Raw genomic sequence first — 14,594 nt, forward strand, 5'->3', positions numbered from 1 at the left:
GTGTAAACGGCTCAGAATCTGAAAGAATGCTTTTTCCTCCCTGTATTTGAGAATGAGCAGAAGTCAAAAGTAGAGCTATTCATTCCTAGACTTTGTTAAGCTACAGGAAGAAAAAAGCTTAACAAAATTCTCAGCAAAGCATGGTTTAGTTTCCTTCCTTTCTGAAGGACCGTATGTTTTTCTCTTAGGTGGAAAATTACCAAAATTAGACAGCAAAATCAGATTGCGGTTTAAAGATCATGCCATAATTACAGTGGAACCCGATCAAGAAAATTCTGTAAGTCTAATGAAACTGCCTGCATAGACTCCAGATGATTGTTGCTGTGATGTTTGCTGCTTTGTTGTGCTGTCCTGGACTGTTTGTAGGAGTGTTTGTTTAGTTGCCCAGCATCTGATTAGGATTTGTCATGAGATTTCAGTGATGTAATGCAATTCTGTTTTACAATGTAGAGTGTTTTCATTTTGGAGTTCTACAAAGAAGATTTAATCAGGGATTTTGTGTACCATACACAGGGCTTTCACCAGGAATTGGCTAATGGCCTTAGATCCAGAAAAAGCCTGGTACCATATGGTACTCAGATACCTCTTGCTGCTCTTTGGCAAAGAAGATTTGCTTTTGAAACACATTCTTTTCAAGATAGGACATTAAATAAGTCACTTCACCTCTTTGGAGAGAGTGATCCTTACCTCCTTTGTAAAGAGCTTTGAGATCTACTTATGAAAAGCACTACAGAACAGCTAGGTCATATTATTTGTTAAAGACCTTGTGCAAGAGGATGCAGCTCTGTTAACTTCAGTGGGGCAGCCACGCCTACATTATGATTGTAAGTAACCCTCTGTCTCTCCGTTATCCTTGGCCTTGCCATGCTGGCTATGGGTATTGAGTTGTTCCATGGAGGAGATGGTAACATCATGGTCTCTGATGAGTACTCTTGACACAATGTAAACCAAGGCCTGCTGGCAGAGGCTTTTTCGGAGGGGAAGGGGGTTAGTGGAGAAAGGATCTAGATTGATAGTCTTAGAAACTAATGTTCTGTCTACAGCACAGGTACAACAAACTTCCTTGCCTTGGCAAGCCGTGCTCGGATTGGAGGGTAGCTGACTCTGTCACAAAAACTACTACTTGCAATTGGCAGACAGTTGCCCACAGAATCTGACCAAAGGCCTGAAATTTGTGAGATAGTAACGAATTCAGATCACTTTGGGCCTGTGATGTAGACAAGATACATGTCCTAACAAGCCATCTAGTCCTTTATGAAGGCCCTGCAGGATGTGCACCCTGAAGGAAAGTCCATGTTGTAAATAACGTAAGTTCCATTCTGTAGTCTTAACCTATTGATGGCTTTAGTTATGTATCTATCTATGGTCCTTTCAGCCACACGTGGTCAAGGGGAGACGAGATGCCTGCCCCCACGCACATCTAGTCAGCATTGTAGGCTGAAAAACAGAAGTCTCTGAACGTCACTTTTTCAAGACTAGCATTCTGTAGCTTCGTCTCCACTAAAGCAGGTGACAGCTGGACTAGGGTGGGTGGTAAGAGTTCGTGGGTTAGTCTTAAAATGAGCTGCTTAAGTAAGCAGGTAAATAGATGTGATCAAAGTAATTAACTTACACTGTCTTGTGTAATAAATGGTTTTCCTCCTGGTGTCTTTTAGGATGAGCGTCGCAAAGAGATGGCTTATGTCTATCACTCTTTAAAGAACAGGAGAGAGAGGCACATGATGGGAAATGAGGATGATGACACTAATGAAGAAGGGATATCTGAGGTTTGTTGTTTATTTTGTTTAGTAAGATGTTTAGCGTGCTCTATAACCAGCTCTAAATGTGTAACGGGGCTGACTCTACCCCTGCAACGAAGGGAAAGGAATCTCTACAGCTTGTCATGTTTAAATGGCTAATTACCCAAGTTAGGCTTCATGTAGATTTGTTCTGCAAGGCTTAATTCACTTTCTCTTGAGTCAAGATGTGCTGGAGGATTAGCAGAAACTCACTGCTTTTCTCACTCCCCCTTCTATGTGCTCTGCTGCCCTCCCTGTCAGGGGAAGAGGCAGGAGCCAAGTGTTGGGGGCACTGCACCCAATTCTAAAAACCAGCCAGAATTGCTGTTTGTTTTAACACTGGTGACATTTCAAATGTTCACCATTAGGTTCCATAATTAACACCTTACTGAGTTAAATAGCAGTGTTCCACCCATAGGTCTTTGTTTCTCTGTCTGTTTGCAGTCTCTGGCAGTGCTGTTCAAAAGGATTACTCTGGGCAACAGAGCTAGTCAGTTTTGTTTTTTGTTCAAATAATCTCTGTAAAGACCAGACCATGTGTTGGCTCAGTCTGACCCCTGCACTTGGGTTTTGATGTGATTTTTAAAACTCATGCAATAATTAAGTTATGTGCCAACAGAGTGTGTGTGGGGTTGTTTTTTTTTTTTTTAATGTAAACTTCATGAAGACCTCTTCCTTTAGAGAGCCTGTGACTGGTGCTTTTATCGCTACACCTGAAAGGATCCTTCCTTTCAGGACAATGTTGATGACTTTAACAGTATGACTAGCCTTTGCTTCATCTGGAGCATGTATATTTTACTGAGCAGAGTGGCAATGCCTCTGGGATGTGTCAGAATTTCTGATTAACATAAATCTGAACCAACTAAAGCTTTGACCTGAAAGAACTGAGAACGCAGGATTCCTCAAAAACAGCTATGTTGTACAAAATATTTAGAGGCAAAAGATACTTTAGGCTATTTGTCTAGCACTTGTTTTTGCTTTGGTAATTGGAACCAGGCTTTACATACGCCCTCATAACTCTTGTATGTGGGTTGTAGAACTTAAATTTTGCTGTGCCACTTCAAATAGTCTCACTTTGATTGGCATTTTAATGTAATAATACAAGCCCTGTTTATACTAGAGAAATTTGGTGTGCTTGACTGCTATCCCCTGTATTTGTAGCAAATAGTGTGTCTATGCTCACAATTTCTTCCCTGGCACACGGGTATCCTGCACTGGCTTTGGAATTAGACTTCATCGAGGCAAGTCTAACCATTGTGTGGGGTCCAAGGCAAGGCCTGGCCCAAATCCCACAATGCACCTGACATTGCTGCAGTGGGGACTCAGAGTAGAACAGGGTCACAGCATATATCCAGTAGAGCCATGGTATGGCGTCCCCAGCCCATGCCGCTGATACATCCCTTGAGAGCTCCACTGCAGGGGCAACTGCTGGATTAAAGAGGAAAAAACAGCAAGAAACAAATGACAAGAATGAAAGTGCAGCTCTCCCTGTGCACTCGGCCAAAGGGAGGATGTGGTCCATGGAAAAACCCGCAGGCCCATGACACCTATGCGAGCACAGGTTGTGGCCATCACAACCTACGTACATGTGGTTTTTGAAGTAGGCAGTGGTGCAACCTAAAAATATGAATGAGGTAAATGTATGTGACACCCCCCAGGAGCACTATGTTCCTTTCAGCAGGGATGATAATCCAGATGGTGTTTGTTAGCACGTGCTTCATGTTCCCAGAACAGGATACCTACCGTGGATGCTCTGCACTGTTGGTGTTTGCACTTGCATCACATCAGTGCAGGTACAGCAGAGGTGAGCTGCGTGTTAAAACAAACACATACGGTGTTGTGGGAGAGACTTTGTAAAATGTTTCAATTAGGCCTCAATTCTACCCTTCCCTAATTTTTTGGGGGTAATTTCCTTTTTAGGCTCATGGATTACGTTTTCCTTTATCTCACATGGATGCACTGAAGCAAATCTGGAGAAGTGCTACTATCGCTGTTAAGGAACTGAGCCTCAAGTCCGATGCAGAGAAACAGAACCTTGTGTTATCGCTCTGGACTGAATGTCTCATTGAGGTAATCTGAGTCTTTCAAAAATCAGCCATGGTCCTGGAGCCTAACATTTCATCCTTGGAGTACGTATTGACAAAGGACAATCTGATTCCTCCTCTTCCATGGAGCTGGATTTATGCAAGGCTGCCAAGGAAAGGCGTGTGGTTTAATCTCAAAGCAACCTAGGTGGTGGTGCTGTCCCCTACACAATAGCTCAGTGGTTAAAACACTTAAGATGTGGGAGACCTGGCTTCAAATCCCCAGACCAGTCTCTCCCATTGAGGTTGTTCCTCTTAAGGGATTAAAGTGGCTTTGTACATGCACAGTGGTGGAAATTTAGATGTCCACAGCATGGGGGAGCAAGAGTTGTCAGGATCTAAATGCCTAATGTGGCAGTGAGGGCTGGATCCACTAAGGGAGTCATTCAATAAGAAACAGGTCCACTGCACTGAGCATCTAGTAAAATTGTGTTGCTCTTCTCACAGGTTTGCCTCATTTACTAAGTAAAACAAACAATAAAAAGTATGACTCAACTATGGTGGCTTTTCTTGGGTAAATGTCTCACTAGATCATAGAATTTGACTGCAGCACAAAGTCATGCTAAAAATTAAGCCCAGTGAGACTAACAGCATTGGTTCTCAAATACCCATCTTATTTTTGCTGATCCTGCTTGGTTTCTCCCTTATTAGTGTTGAAAGGGGTCATAGGTGTAGAACTGGACCAAAAGCTACTTGTTAGCAAAAAAAAAAAAAAAACCACCACCCAGCAGCTGAGATTTCAGCTAATTTTAATATCCAACATGGAGCAAATGCTGGGGCCTCTGACACATTTACAAAATATGCTTAACCATGAAGAAATAGCTACCTGTCTTTTGTTGCACAGCATAGTGGAAGTAGAAGAATTTAAAGTATGGCCATTAGTTACCAAGAAGCTGAACTACCCACTGGCAAATAGATGTGACTCACTCCCATTTCAAGCCTACAGTTGTCTCTGCTCTCATCTCATGTAACTCACTATTTGAAGCAGAGGCCCTGTTTATCAGGGAAAACCCAAGCAAACTACTAAGGTGGGGCAACAGGCCTAGTCCAAGTAAATGACTTGTGGTAAGGTAGGCTAACCTGTTTGCACATCCTCAACAAGGAAGTGAGCCTGCCTGTAAAGAGGCAGAGGTAAGTACAAAAACATTCATTCTGCTTCGTGTCCCAGACCTGAGCCACAAAGACAACTCTGGCTATAGCTGTGTTGTCAGTCCCTGGGAAAACAAACAGGTTAAAAAAATTGTGCCTTTTCTCCACAGCCTTGGGAGATAGTGATTTTTGTTCCTTATTGTCTTCGTGAAAAACAAAATTATTGCATTTACGCAGTACAAAATACTATAAGCTAAAGAATCTCCCAGCAGTTTTTACAATTAAAATATACATGCTTTACTTTATTATGTAATACTGATACACCAGCTGTGATCTACTCATTGTTTTGAGGGAAAAGGGATTATATTACAACTAGAAAGCACAAATCATATTTAAAACTTGTGGTATGTTGACAAACTTTCATAGAAAAATCTACACAAGTGCTTCAGTGAGAAAATATATACACTCACAAAGCTGTATTTGATTTTAGCTTTTTAGAATTAAAAGTAAATAAGTGCAAGTAGGTACAGGTATTCAAAATATATCACTCCCTCTCATACAAAAATAGTCTTACGCCTCTTTCACTTTTCTGTGGCAAAAATTTGGTTTTAGGATGAGACATTAACATTTCCTATAGCTATTCCAAAATAGCTATAGGAAACAATACAATCTTTCACGTTTTGGTTTAGCTAATCTGTACTCCTCCTTTCATAGTTTAATAATCAAGACAAAAAACACAGGAGCCAGAGAACATAAAGCATTACATATTGAACTGCATTTAGGAAGACACTAATTCTGGGAGAACTTCATAATGGAAATTTTAAACACTTTTCTCCAATGGGTAAAAGAATAAACCGAAAACCATGGAGCCCTCTTAATACAATCTGCCTGACATAAATAGTCAACACTTTATTAACTGAAAGAAAGGTTGCATAGCATTGTGATTTCACTGAAAATTGTGCTTCTGGAAGTCATCAGTGTCTTTAGCGGAGGTACACAATGCTGATGAGCCTCAAGAAAGTTAGCATGCATCAGGTTGCTTCTTTAACCTTACCACAGCACAAGGTATTAGTTAGCACCTTTACAAAACAAATCCGGCTTGTATGCGTGCTATTGAATATACTGTGGTTTTAAGACCAAAATGTATTTAACCTCTATCCTCAACAAGTCCTTTTAGAAAGCTAGCCTGATCCCTATATGTTTGCACATATGACTCTCTATTTGTATATGAAAGTCTACTTTCTACCCTGGCTCATGGGCTGGCAACTGATAGGCCCCTGAATCCAAAAACTACTATGGTTTAATGCAATACTACTTAAGACAAAGGCCTAATTTTACCCAGGTGGATAATGACCTGTCATTGTATCTGATACAACCAAGCACTGGACTTCCAGGCTAGTCCTTTTTTTTTTAGAACAGACTTTGTACCAAGAGAGGATTTTTGTGATTAAAACTGAATCCTAAAGCACCAGCTTCTCCTTTAACTTTTGAGGAGAAAGGGTATAATATGAACTAGTCTTTCCTAATGGATGACACAGGAAAGGCTATTTAGAAATAAACTGCCAAGTTTTTGCTACTGTATCATATCTTTGCCTTCAGTTAAAGATTAACAGGACTAGTAAATGTTACAGAAATGTAGGCTTAAATGGTGCCTTAAGAAGAGGAAGACCTCAATATGGAGTCATGTGACTATTAGAAAAAAAACACATTACACTAACCTCACCTCTCCAATGTGCAAAATTCAGTTGTTTGGGAGTAAGTAGAGTGGACTTGCTGAGTAACATTCCAGTGGCATGTGACTTCAGTAGTTCCTTCTCTGAAACAGTGTTCATAACCCACTTAGGTCCATAGTCCCAGGATCTTTGTATTCACAATATTTCAATGTCCCATTTCTGTGAGAATTCACTCTCCAGGGGCTGATTTACAATTACATAGTTCCTGTCATAATAATTTCCTCCTAAAAATAGAAGTTCATTAAGGCAAGGTTAATTGTTAATGCAGCATACTTATAAACAAAACAAATAGACTGTTGGTTGTTCAATTGAGTGTACATATTGTACATTGAAAACTAAATGTGTATAAAATACAGGAAACTCATTTCAAAGTTACTCAGACTTCTAAACTTTAAAGTGAATCTCATATTAAAAATGGACTTTTTCCTAGAGCAAATCAAAAGCTATATAAGATTTTGGAGGGCAGGGATTTTAGAGGTGGAGAGTGGTTTACTGTCACTGGGAGTACAGCATTGACTCTTCACGTCTTTGTGCGTTAATTTATTCAGCTGTAAAATGGCTACAGTACCTGTCACTCTGTCCGATGGCATAGTGGTGCAGTGTCTTAATGAAATGTTCATAAAGAGCAGGAGCTCTCTACTTTCCTCTCCCTCCTTTGGATGTATCTGCTCTTGAGGGCTCTCAGCTTCTGTCCACTTCAAACACCACTACTTGTTAACTCTGCCCTGTGTCTCCTCTACTCCCTCCCATCATTTCTTCCTCTCTGCTCTCCAAGCCTGTACCATCAATCTTCACTTGACCCCTCTTCCCCACACTTCTTTCCATCTCCCTCCTCCACAGTCAAACTCAAGTGCCTTGAATTTTTCACCTCAGTCCTCTCCACTCAGAGCCTTTGAATGGGGAGGGTAGTGTTCAAAGGTTACACACAACCGCTTCATAACAACGGGTCTCTTCTCCCTACTCATTCTCCTCCATGTCTCTGCTGCCTTTGTACTCCTGACTCCTCCTTGAGATCTTTGTCCTGGGTCTTCTGTGATTGTACCCTTTTTCTCCTCAGCTTGCAATGGTTGTACCTTATGTCCTTTCCTGGAGACACGGGTCACTAAATTACTGATCATAGAAATGAGAGGTGGGACAGACCTATAACAACATCAGCTGGCTTATTCTATACAGCACTGTACTTCACAGTACATTATCTGGTCTAGTTTTAAGAACCAGAAAAACAGTCTCAAGCAAAGGGTTTACAACCGCTTCCCTTTGGAAATCACTAGAGCCTAATATTCCCCACCCCCATATTCACCCTAAATCTCACTCCCTTCATCCCATTGCTCCTAACTCTGTTTCCTTATATTGTCTTCTCTGAACTCTCTCCATTTTGTCAATAGATTTCTTGCATTATAGCACTCAGAAACGAACATTAAGATTTCGGCTGCCAGTTTCATGCATATTGGCCAAATAAGAGTTACATAATTGCCAGAGAGCTAGAAAGCGCGCTCTCAGTTTTATTATTTCCCTTAGAAGGATTTTTAGTTTCAAGTGTACCTCTGTGCTCAGGAAACGCCTTTTTGCCAGGGACTTAAGAGACTGTAGAACTGAAAACTGGCTCTCAGCCATTCCCTTAAATGCATTTCAACTTCTTGTAACTGGCAAATCCAGAGCTACTGCTACAACTATCAGCATATTTTACAGGTGTAGAATGCCACAATCCTGAGCCAGGATTTGTTCTCTCCAGCCAGATGCCTTTTACTTTAAATACCAATTTCTGTTTCCTGCTTGACTCCAGCTAGCATAGACGATTCCTGTGTTAGAGCTATCGTGCATTTTGCATTAACAGGTCACAAACCTCAAATAGCAAAAAGAGTTAAATGCTCCTAGGGACCTGCTATTTATAACAGCATTTTAAATTTCTTTTCAGACACCCAAAGAATATAGTATTCAACAACTATATTATTCCTGTATCAACCTGGTCACTTCAATATTAGATCATGCATTAAATAAAGCAGCCCAGGTTTAAACAATTTCAACGTGTATCTTGTCGAATAGACAACGCTTTTTAAAACGTCTGTTTTCATATTCTAAAATTTGTCCTCTATATTGCTAATAAGGACAGTTTTGTACTTAATGGTTTTGGGTCAAGCTACGCACAACAAAATTAATGATTAATTAAAATTAAAACTTAGGAGCCCGGATTACTCTTAGTTCCCAGCCCACAGGGGTTAAATTCTTTATTGGTGCGGATATATATTTTTCATTGTGTCCGTAAGTTCTAGTTGCAAGAATCAAGAAGGTTTCATCATTAACAGCAGCGTCAGTAAACTTTTAATAAAGTGAACAGCAGCATCAGTAAACTTTTAAATAAAGTGAACTATATTTTAAAAACAAAGGTGATCTTGGACATTTTCTCTCCCATTTATCGTTGTGCAAACCACTTACTGCATTTGTGACTGTATAACACCCCTCAGGTAGCTACAGCAATTGGTTATATGGAAAAGGATTAATAAAGTAATGTATTTTTAGCCCTTTTAAAGCATCTCAACAGCTGGAAATGAAGAGGAGCCAGTACTATCCGATCAGCTTGCTCTCTGCCACCATGGTTAGAGAATCACCGTACCATTACATGCTCCCCAGGCTACCACACTATTGCCAGGACTTGAGAAATTCTGCTTCCTAAACAGCAGTGCTCCCTTTGAGCTGCACTTCCTACAACACAGTTCTGCCCAGCAAGAATTAGATGTAGAGCCCAGGTTGCCTAACTCCTAGTCCTATGTGCCAACCACTATCCTGAAAATTTTAAGAGCAAATAATCTGCCCTCCTGAGCGGCCATGTAGCTGATTTACACTCTACTCCTGCTGTCATTAAAGTAAATGGCAATAAGATCTGGCTCTTTATTACAATGATAGTTGAAAGTGAGGCTCTACCACAGCATACTAGAAAGATTCAGTATGAAGAAGCCACTAGATACTAAACTGGCTTTACACAGGGCAACTTATATAGGTTGGTATTTTACATTTTTTGGCTGTTTTTCATTGTACCAAAATAGGATTATGGTAAAGGGGGGTGGGAGTTTTGTTAGGACATAAAATTGCATTTTCATCTTGTACAAATGCTGCTTCCAGACATTATCTTTCTGCTCTCCCTAAAGTAAAATTGATAAGTGACTGGTCAAACAGCTGAGATCAGCTACAAGGAGCAACGTGAAAAAAAAACAAACTATTTTTCTACAGTATTTTTTTTCTAAATTCATCTGCAATGTAGTTTTCAAAATGTTCCCCTTAGTTAGTAAATGTTAGTTGTGAAGTGAAAACTGGTGAAAGTTACCAAGATTTAGGGCGTTATGGAATAGCATGACTGTGCTTTTCTGTCTCACACACTAAAAGGGATTGGCAAAAATATAGTTGTGGATTGGAACATCTGTCACCTCACCCAACAGAGTAAACGGACTGTTGTGTTGAATATTGTGCAAGCTGGTTGAGGGTACAGACAACTGGAACATCATAGCCAGCCACAACTGCCTACAGCAAAAACATGCATTTATAAATAAAAACAAGCAGATGAGCTTTTTAGTACCTTTGATGTCGAGAACCAGTTGATCACTAAGGTACGAACTGATGGTTCCATCCTTATTGAGCCTCCACTTCTGCCTAGCCTTTCCATGTTCTGTCCACAGTGCTACTTTAGCTCCAGGTAGGTCTCTGCCACTGACAATATCAAGACATGCAGCAATAGCCTACAAGAGTTGGAGAAAATAAATAAATAATAGAATCTGGTCATTGTGACCATGACGCCTCAAAATAAAAATGCTGTGATTAGCAACAGATCCCACCACTAAGCTGGGAGTAGATTACATTCATCACACTTACAACTAATAGCTTGTTCACTGGGTAGATCAGCATACATTATTCCTGACATTTCTAAAAGTAAATAAGCACCATTTTATTTTAATTAAGTAGAACTTTCAGGCAGGCTTTATGCAGGAAAAAGAAAACCACAAGCAATTCTTTACTCCTCCCTTTGCAGGTCCCTTTGAAGGCTTTATTGGGTACACCTACACAGTTAGCAGAAGCAAACCTTCCAACCCAGGTTGAAAGACTTGGGCTAGAGGGGCTAGTGCTAACTGTCTAAAAATAGCTGTGTAGACAGCACTAGGAAGTTGCGGCTGGGGCTAGAGCTCAGGCTCTGAAGCCTAGGAAGGGAGTGGGCTTCACAGCCCGAGCCACAGCTTCAATACACTGTCTACACAGCTATTTTTAGAGTGCTACGTGAGCCCCGCTACCTTGGGTCTGTCAGTCTGGGCTGTGAGGCTCACTGCCATGGCCTGTGTAGACGTACCCATTGTGAGCGGCTCTTACGCAGACTGGAGAGACAGTGCAAGGCCTTCACCATGTGCATGCTGCACAAGTGCCTAACCCAAGAAGTTCCTGTGTTGAAGAGAGGGCAGGCATTCCTCTCAAAAGTGCACATCATCTAAGAGCAGAGACAAGGTGAGGCCATCAACCAACCTATGACGACCAACATAGCGAGCCTAACCCGCGAGGGAGTACTGCATCTCCCAAAGGGGAGCAGCCAGGGTGGATTAATTTTAATCATGATTTAAATTAGCAAGCAGGAAACCTTGATTTAAACAATCTATTTTAATCTAGTTTCAATTTGTATTTTAGTTATTTTCCTAAACAAAGATTCATTCTCATTGGGTTGATAAAACATGGATATGAAGTTAAATATAACCTTTACTCTAAATTTGGTGCTTCTTTTTCCTAATCAGGAGTATGCACTATACCAGTGGTCACCAACCGGTCGATTGCGATCTCTGGTGGTGCAGCAGGGCTGCCGCTGAGGCAGGCTCCCTGCCTGCCCCGGCCCCACGGCACTCCCAGAAGCGGACAGCGCAGCCCCGGGGGCCTTTCCCTTTGTGCGCAGCTCCTGTCTGCAAGCACCGCCCCTGCAGCTCCCATTGGCCAGGAGTGGGGAGTTGTAGCCAATGGGGGCTGCAGGGGCAGTGCTTGCAGAGAGGGCCCTCCTGCACCCCAACATTCTGCCCCAGCCCAGACCCCCCTCCTGCACCCAAACACCTTCCCAGAGCCCGCACCCCCTCCTGCACCCCAACACTCTGCCGCAGCCCAGAGCCCCCTCTCATACTGCAAACCCCTCAGAGCCTGCACCCCCTCCCAAACCCCAAGCTTCTACCCCAGCCTGGTGAAAGTGGGGGGGGGGGAGGGGGATGGAGTGATCGGGGAAGATCCTGGGTTGCCCTTAAGTTCAAAAAGTGCTCTTGGGCATAAAAAGGTTGGAGACCACTGCATTATATCTATACACGTATTTATATAGCTTAACTTGCATTTACTAGTTTCTTAATTTTTATGTTTTTTTCTTTGTGTTAGGAAATGGTGAATGATATATTTGAGGAGGAGTTGTTTTTTTTAAGTGATTTGTGTCAAGCACTATTTGGATGGAAATTCAAATTAAATCAAAAGTGCATAAAAGACAGGATTTGAGTTTTTAGTTTAAAAAAATATCTTAAATGTGCTGGACACATGGAAAAAGGGTTTATCAAAACATGATTTGCATTTAAAACAAAATAATTTATTAAACAGAGGAAGTATTATCTGTAGTGAGTGAACTGAACAGATTGTTTTGGGTCACCATGTTCTTCAAGATTTTAGAACTAGAAGATCTCATCTTCTCACACCTTGTTTTTATTCATAGATTGGAAGAGGAAAACAAACTTTTCCGCTTTTTCAGTTTCCAATTGGTTTAACTTTGAATGAACTAGTCACTGAACTGAACTACCTGAATAAACCAATATGAAAAAATACTCTCTGCACCTGCAGAAGGGGCTACTGCTGTCAAAAGCTGGTTTAGCACTTCGACAAACTCTAGTCCAGGTGCTCAGCCAGTGACTTCCACCAATTCAGTGGTTTGACTTCCTTAAACTTGTCAGCAAATATGTATTGCTTAATATTATTGTGTATTTTATTTAAATTATTTTAATAGATTACAATAAGTTGAGACCTTAACATAGGTTGACCATTTTAAAAAACAGATCTGTATTTAATTTAAACCAAAAAACCTTATTTAAATTTTTAAAAATCATTGATTTTTATCCGCTCCGGGATCAGGAGGAGGAGCACTCCTCTTGCACATGTGTTGCTCCAGGAGGAATTTGGTCTCCCCAAGGCAGAATTCATCCAAAAGCATCACCTGGGGATCTGCGACTCTGCACTGGGCCCCACTTAAGGTTGCGTCTAAACAGTACAACTGTGCACCAAAACTGTAGTTTTTCCTCCTTCAACTCAATTAATATAATTATCATTGTATGGATTAATACAAATTTATACTATTTTTACCGAGACAATACTACCAGCATATTACTAGTACATAAGCAAAGCAAAATGAGGAAGGATGGTGCCCAGTGATTACAGCACTAGCCTGGGACTTTGGAAATCCGGGTTCAAGTTCTATTCCCTGCTCCACCACAGACTTCCTGTGTGACCTTGGGCAAATTACTTTGTCTTGTTATGCTTCCGTTCCCCATCTGTGAAATGGGGATAATAGCACTTCCCTACCTAATGGGGCTGTTGTGAGGAGTAACACATTAAAGATTATGAAGTGCTCAGATATTATGGAAGTGGGGGGCCATTAAAAAGTACCTAACAGATAGAAAGCAAAACACAATGGGGAAAACAGACAGTGCCGTAACATGTCCAGGGGTACATTTTCATCTCACTGCACAGATGTTTACACAAGAAGTGACTATATCACATGTTCAGAGCAAGTGCACCTTTACCTGAAAACATGCTGGAAAGTTAAAGAAGTTTTTTTAAAAAGCTATACAGGGTTAAAAGGCTTTTGGTTATTTTTTTAAACAATGTTTTTCATTTATGTAGCAACCAAAGTGCTTGCATTGTGCTTTATAAAGATGACTTGGTTCCTGCCAGGAGGAACTGTTGTCTAATTTAGACACAGATAATACAAAGAAGTAAGATATAAGACTCAGGCATGGGAGCAGCAGAGATGCTTGATCTAGGGGTGCTGGCTTGAAGTGGTTTAAATATACGGGGTTTACAGTTTGGCTCAATGGCTCTCAGCACCCCCACTATATAAATTGTTCCAGGACCCCAGGTAGGAGACAGTGAAGGGAATCAATGATAGAAGGAAGTGGGGTTTAAGAATAGCTCTGATGGAAGAAAGGCACATGAAGAGAGGAAGGCTATTATAGGGATGCAGGAGGGGACCATGGAAAATGGCTCACAGTCAAGACAAAAGGAGAGTGGGTTTATACATTGCACTTCCAACATTCAGTAACTCACCTTGGATTTGAAGAGTCCATGACAGTAGTGCCAGATCTGGGTATTCTTGCCGTTGTATGGAGAAACACACACTGAAGTAGCTCTTGCATCTGATAGGTTTCCAGTGACTGTCAAGTATTTATCCTGGGCTCGGTTCTTTATTCTGAAGTAAACTGCCGGCTATAGTTAGAAAAGCACCATTATACTATTCATGTTGTAAAGCAGGTGTGAGCAAACCCTCCCACCAGCTCCCCCAGAGCTAGCACTCTTACAGCAGTTTCCCCCAATTTATTTTCCATTCCAAAATGTCTTTTACATATTCAGTTTCAGACAGGTTGTGAAGTGGGTTTGGGGAATGAAAGAACATGCTACAAAAGTGTTGCAAGAGACAAGGTATGGGAGGTGAATGGCCACAAGCAACAATGGTGGGGATGGCTTCTCATTTGTAGCCATTCATGTTACACTTTTTTGCCATTCATGAACACACACACAAAAAAGTGGTATCCACTTACAGGGGAAGCCTGCAAAGCTATTATTGAGAGGTTTTAGCTTAAGAAACAGTTCCTCCGTGACATACCTCAGGGCCTTTGAAACAGCACCAGTATAGTGCATTGTGAGTTATA

The 14,594-nt window shown here is 41.2% G+C and overlaps 2 protein-coding genes across 7 annotated transcripts in view; one reads left to right on the top strand and one right to left on the bottom strand.

Annotated features, from left to right (window-relative positions):
* The window catches only part of RIOX2 (ribosomal oxygenase 2), a 28,066-nt gene extending 23,709 nt beyond the window's left edge, over nucleotides 1–4,357 (top strand). For 5 of the 6 annotated variants that reach the window (XM_077820494.1, XM_077820487.1, XM_077820502.1 and 2 more), the window contains exons 8-10: nucleotides 189–277; nucleotides 1,656–1,766; nucleotides 3,699–4,357. In XM_077820494.1, the coding sequence (XP_077676620.1) occupies nucleotides 189–277; nucleotides 1,656–1,766; nucleotides 3,699–3,857 (359 nt within the window). In that variant the 3' untranslated portion in view covers nucleotides 3,858–4,357. Of the gene's footprint in view, nucleotides 1–188; nucleotides 278–513; nucleotides 825–1,655; nucleotides 1,767–3,698 lie in introns of those variants that run through there. The other variant, XR_013346510.1, reaches the window with a different exon arrangement.
* A 242-nt stretch (nucleotides 4,358–4,599) lies between these two features.
* Nucleotides 4,600–14,594, bottom strand: part of CRYBG3 (crystallin beta-gamma domain containing 3) — a 124,895-nt gene continuing 114,900 nt past the window's right edge. The window contains exons 20-22 of the mRNA XM_077820452.1: nucleotides 13,993–14,151; nucleotides 10,253–10,412; nucleotides 4,600–6,908 (exon numbers count right to left, since the gene is read on the bottom strand). Of these exons, the coding sequence (XP_077676578.1) occupies nucleotides 6,820–6,908; nucleotides 10,253–10,412; nucleotides 13,993–14,151 (408 nt within the window). The 3' untranslated portion in view covers nucleotides 4,600–6,819. The remainder of the gene's footprint in view (nucleotides 6,909–10,252; nucleotides 10,413–13,992; nucleotides 14,152–14,594) is intronic.

Source organism: Eretmochelys imbricata, chromosome 1, assembly GCF_965152235.1.
Source record: "Eretmochelys imbricata isolate rEreImb1 chromosome 1, rEreImb1.hap1, whole genome shotgun sequence".
NCBI lineage: Eukaryota > Metazoa > Chordata > Testudines > Cheloniidae > Eretmochelys > Eretmochelys imbricata.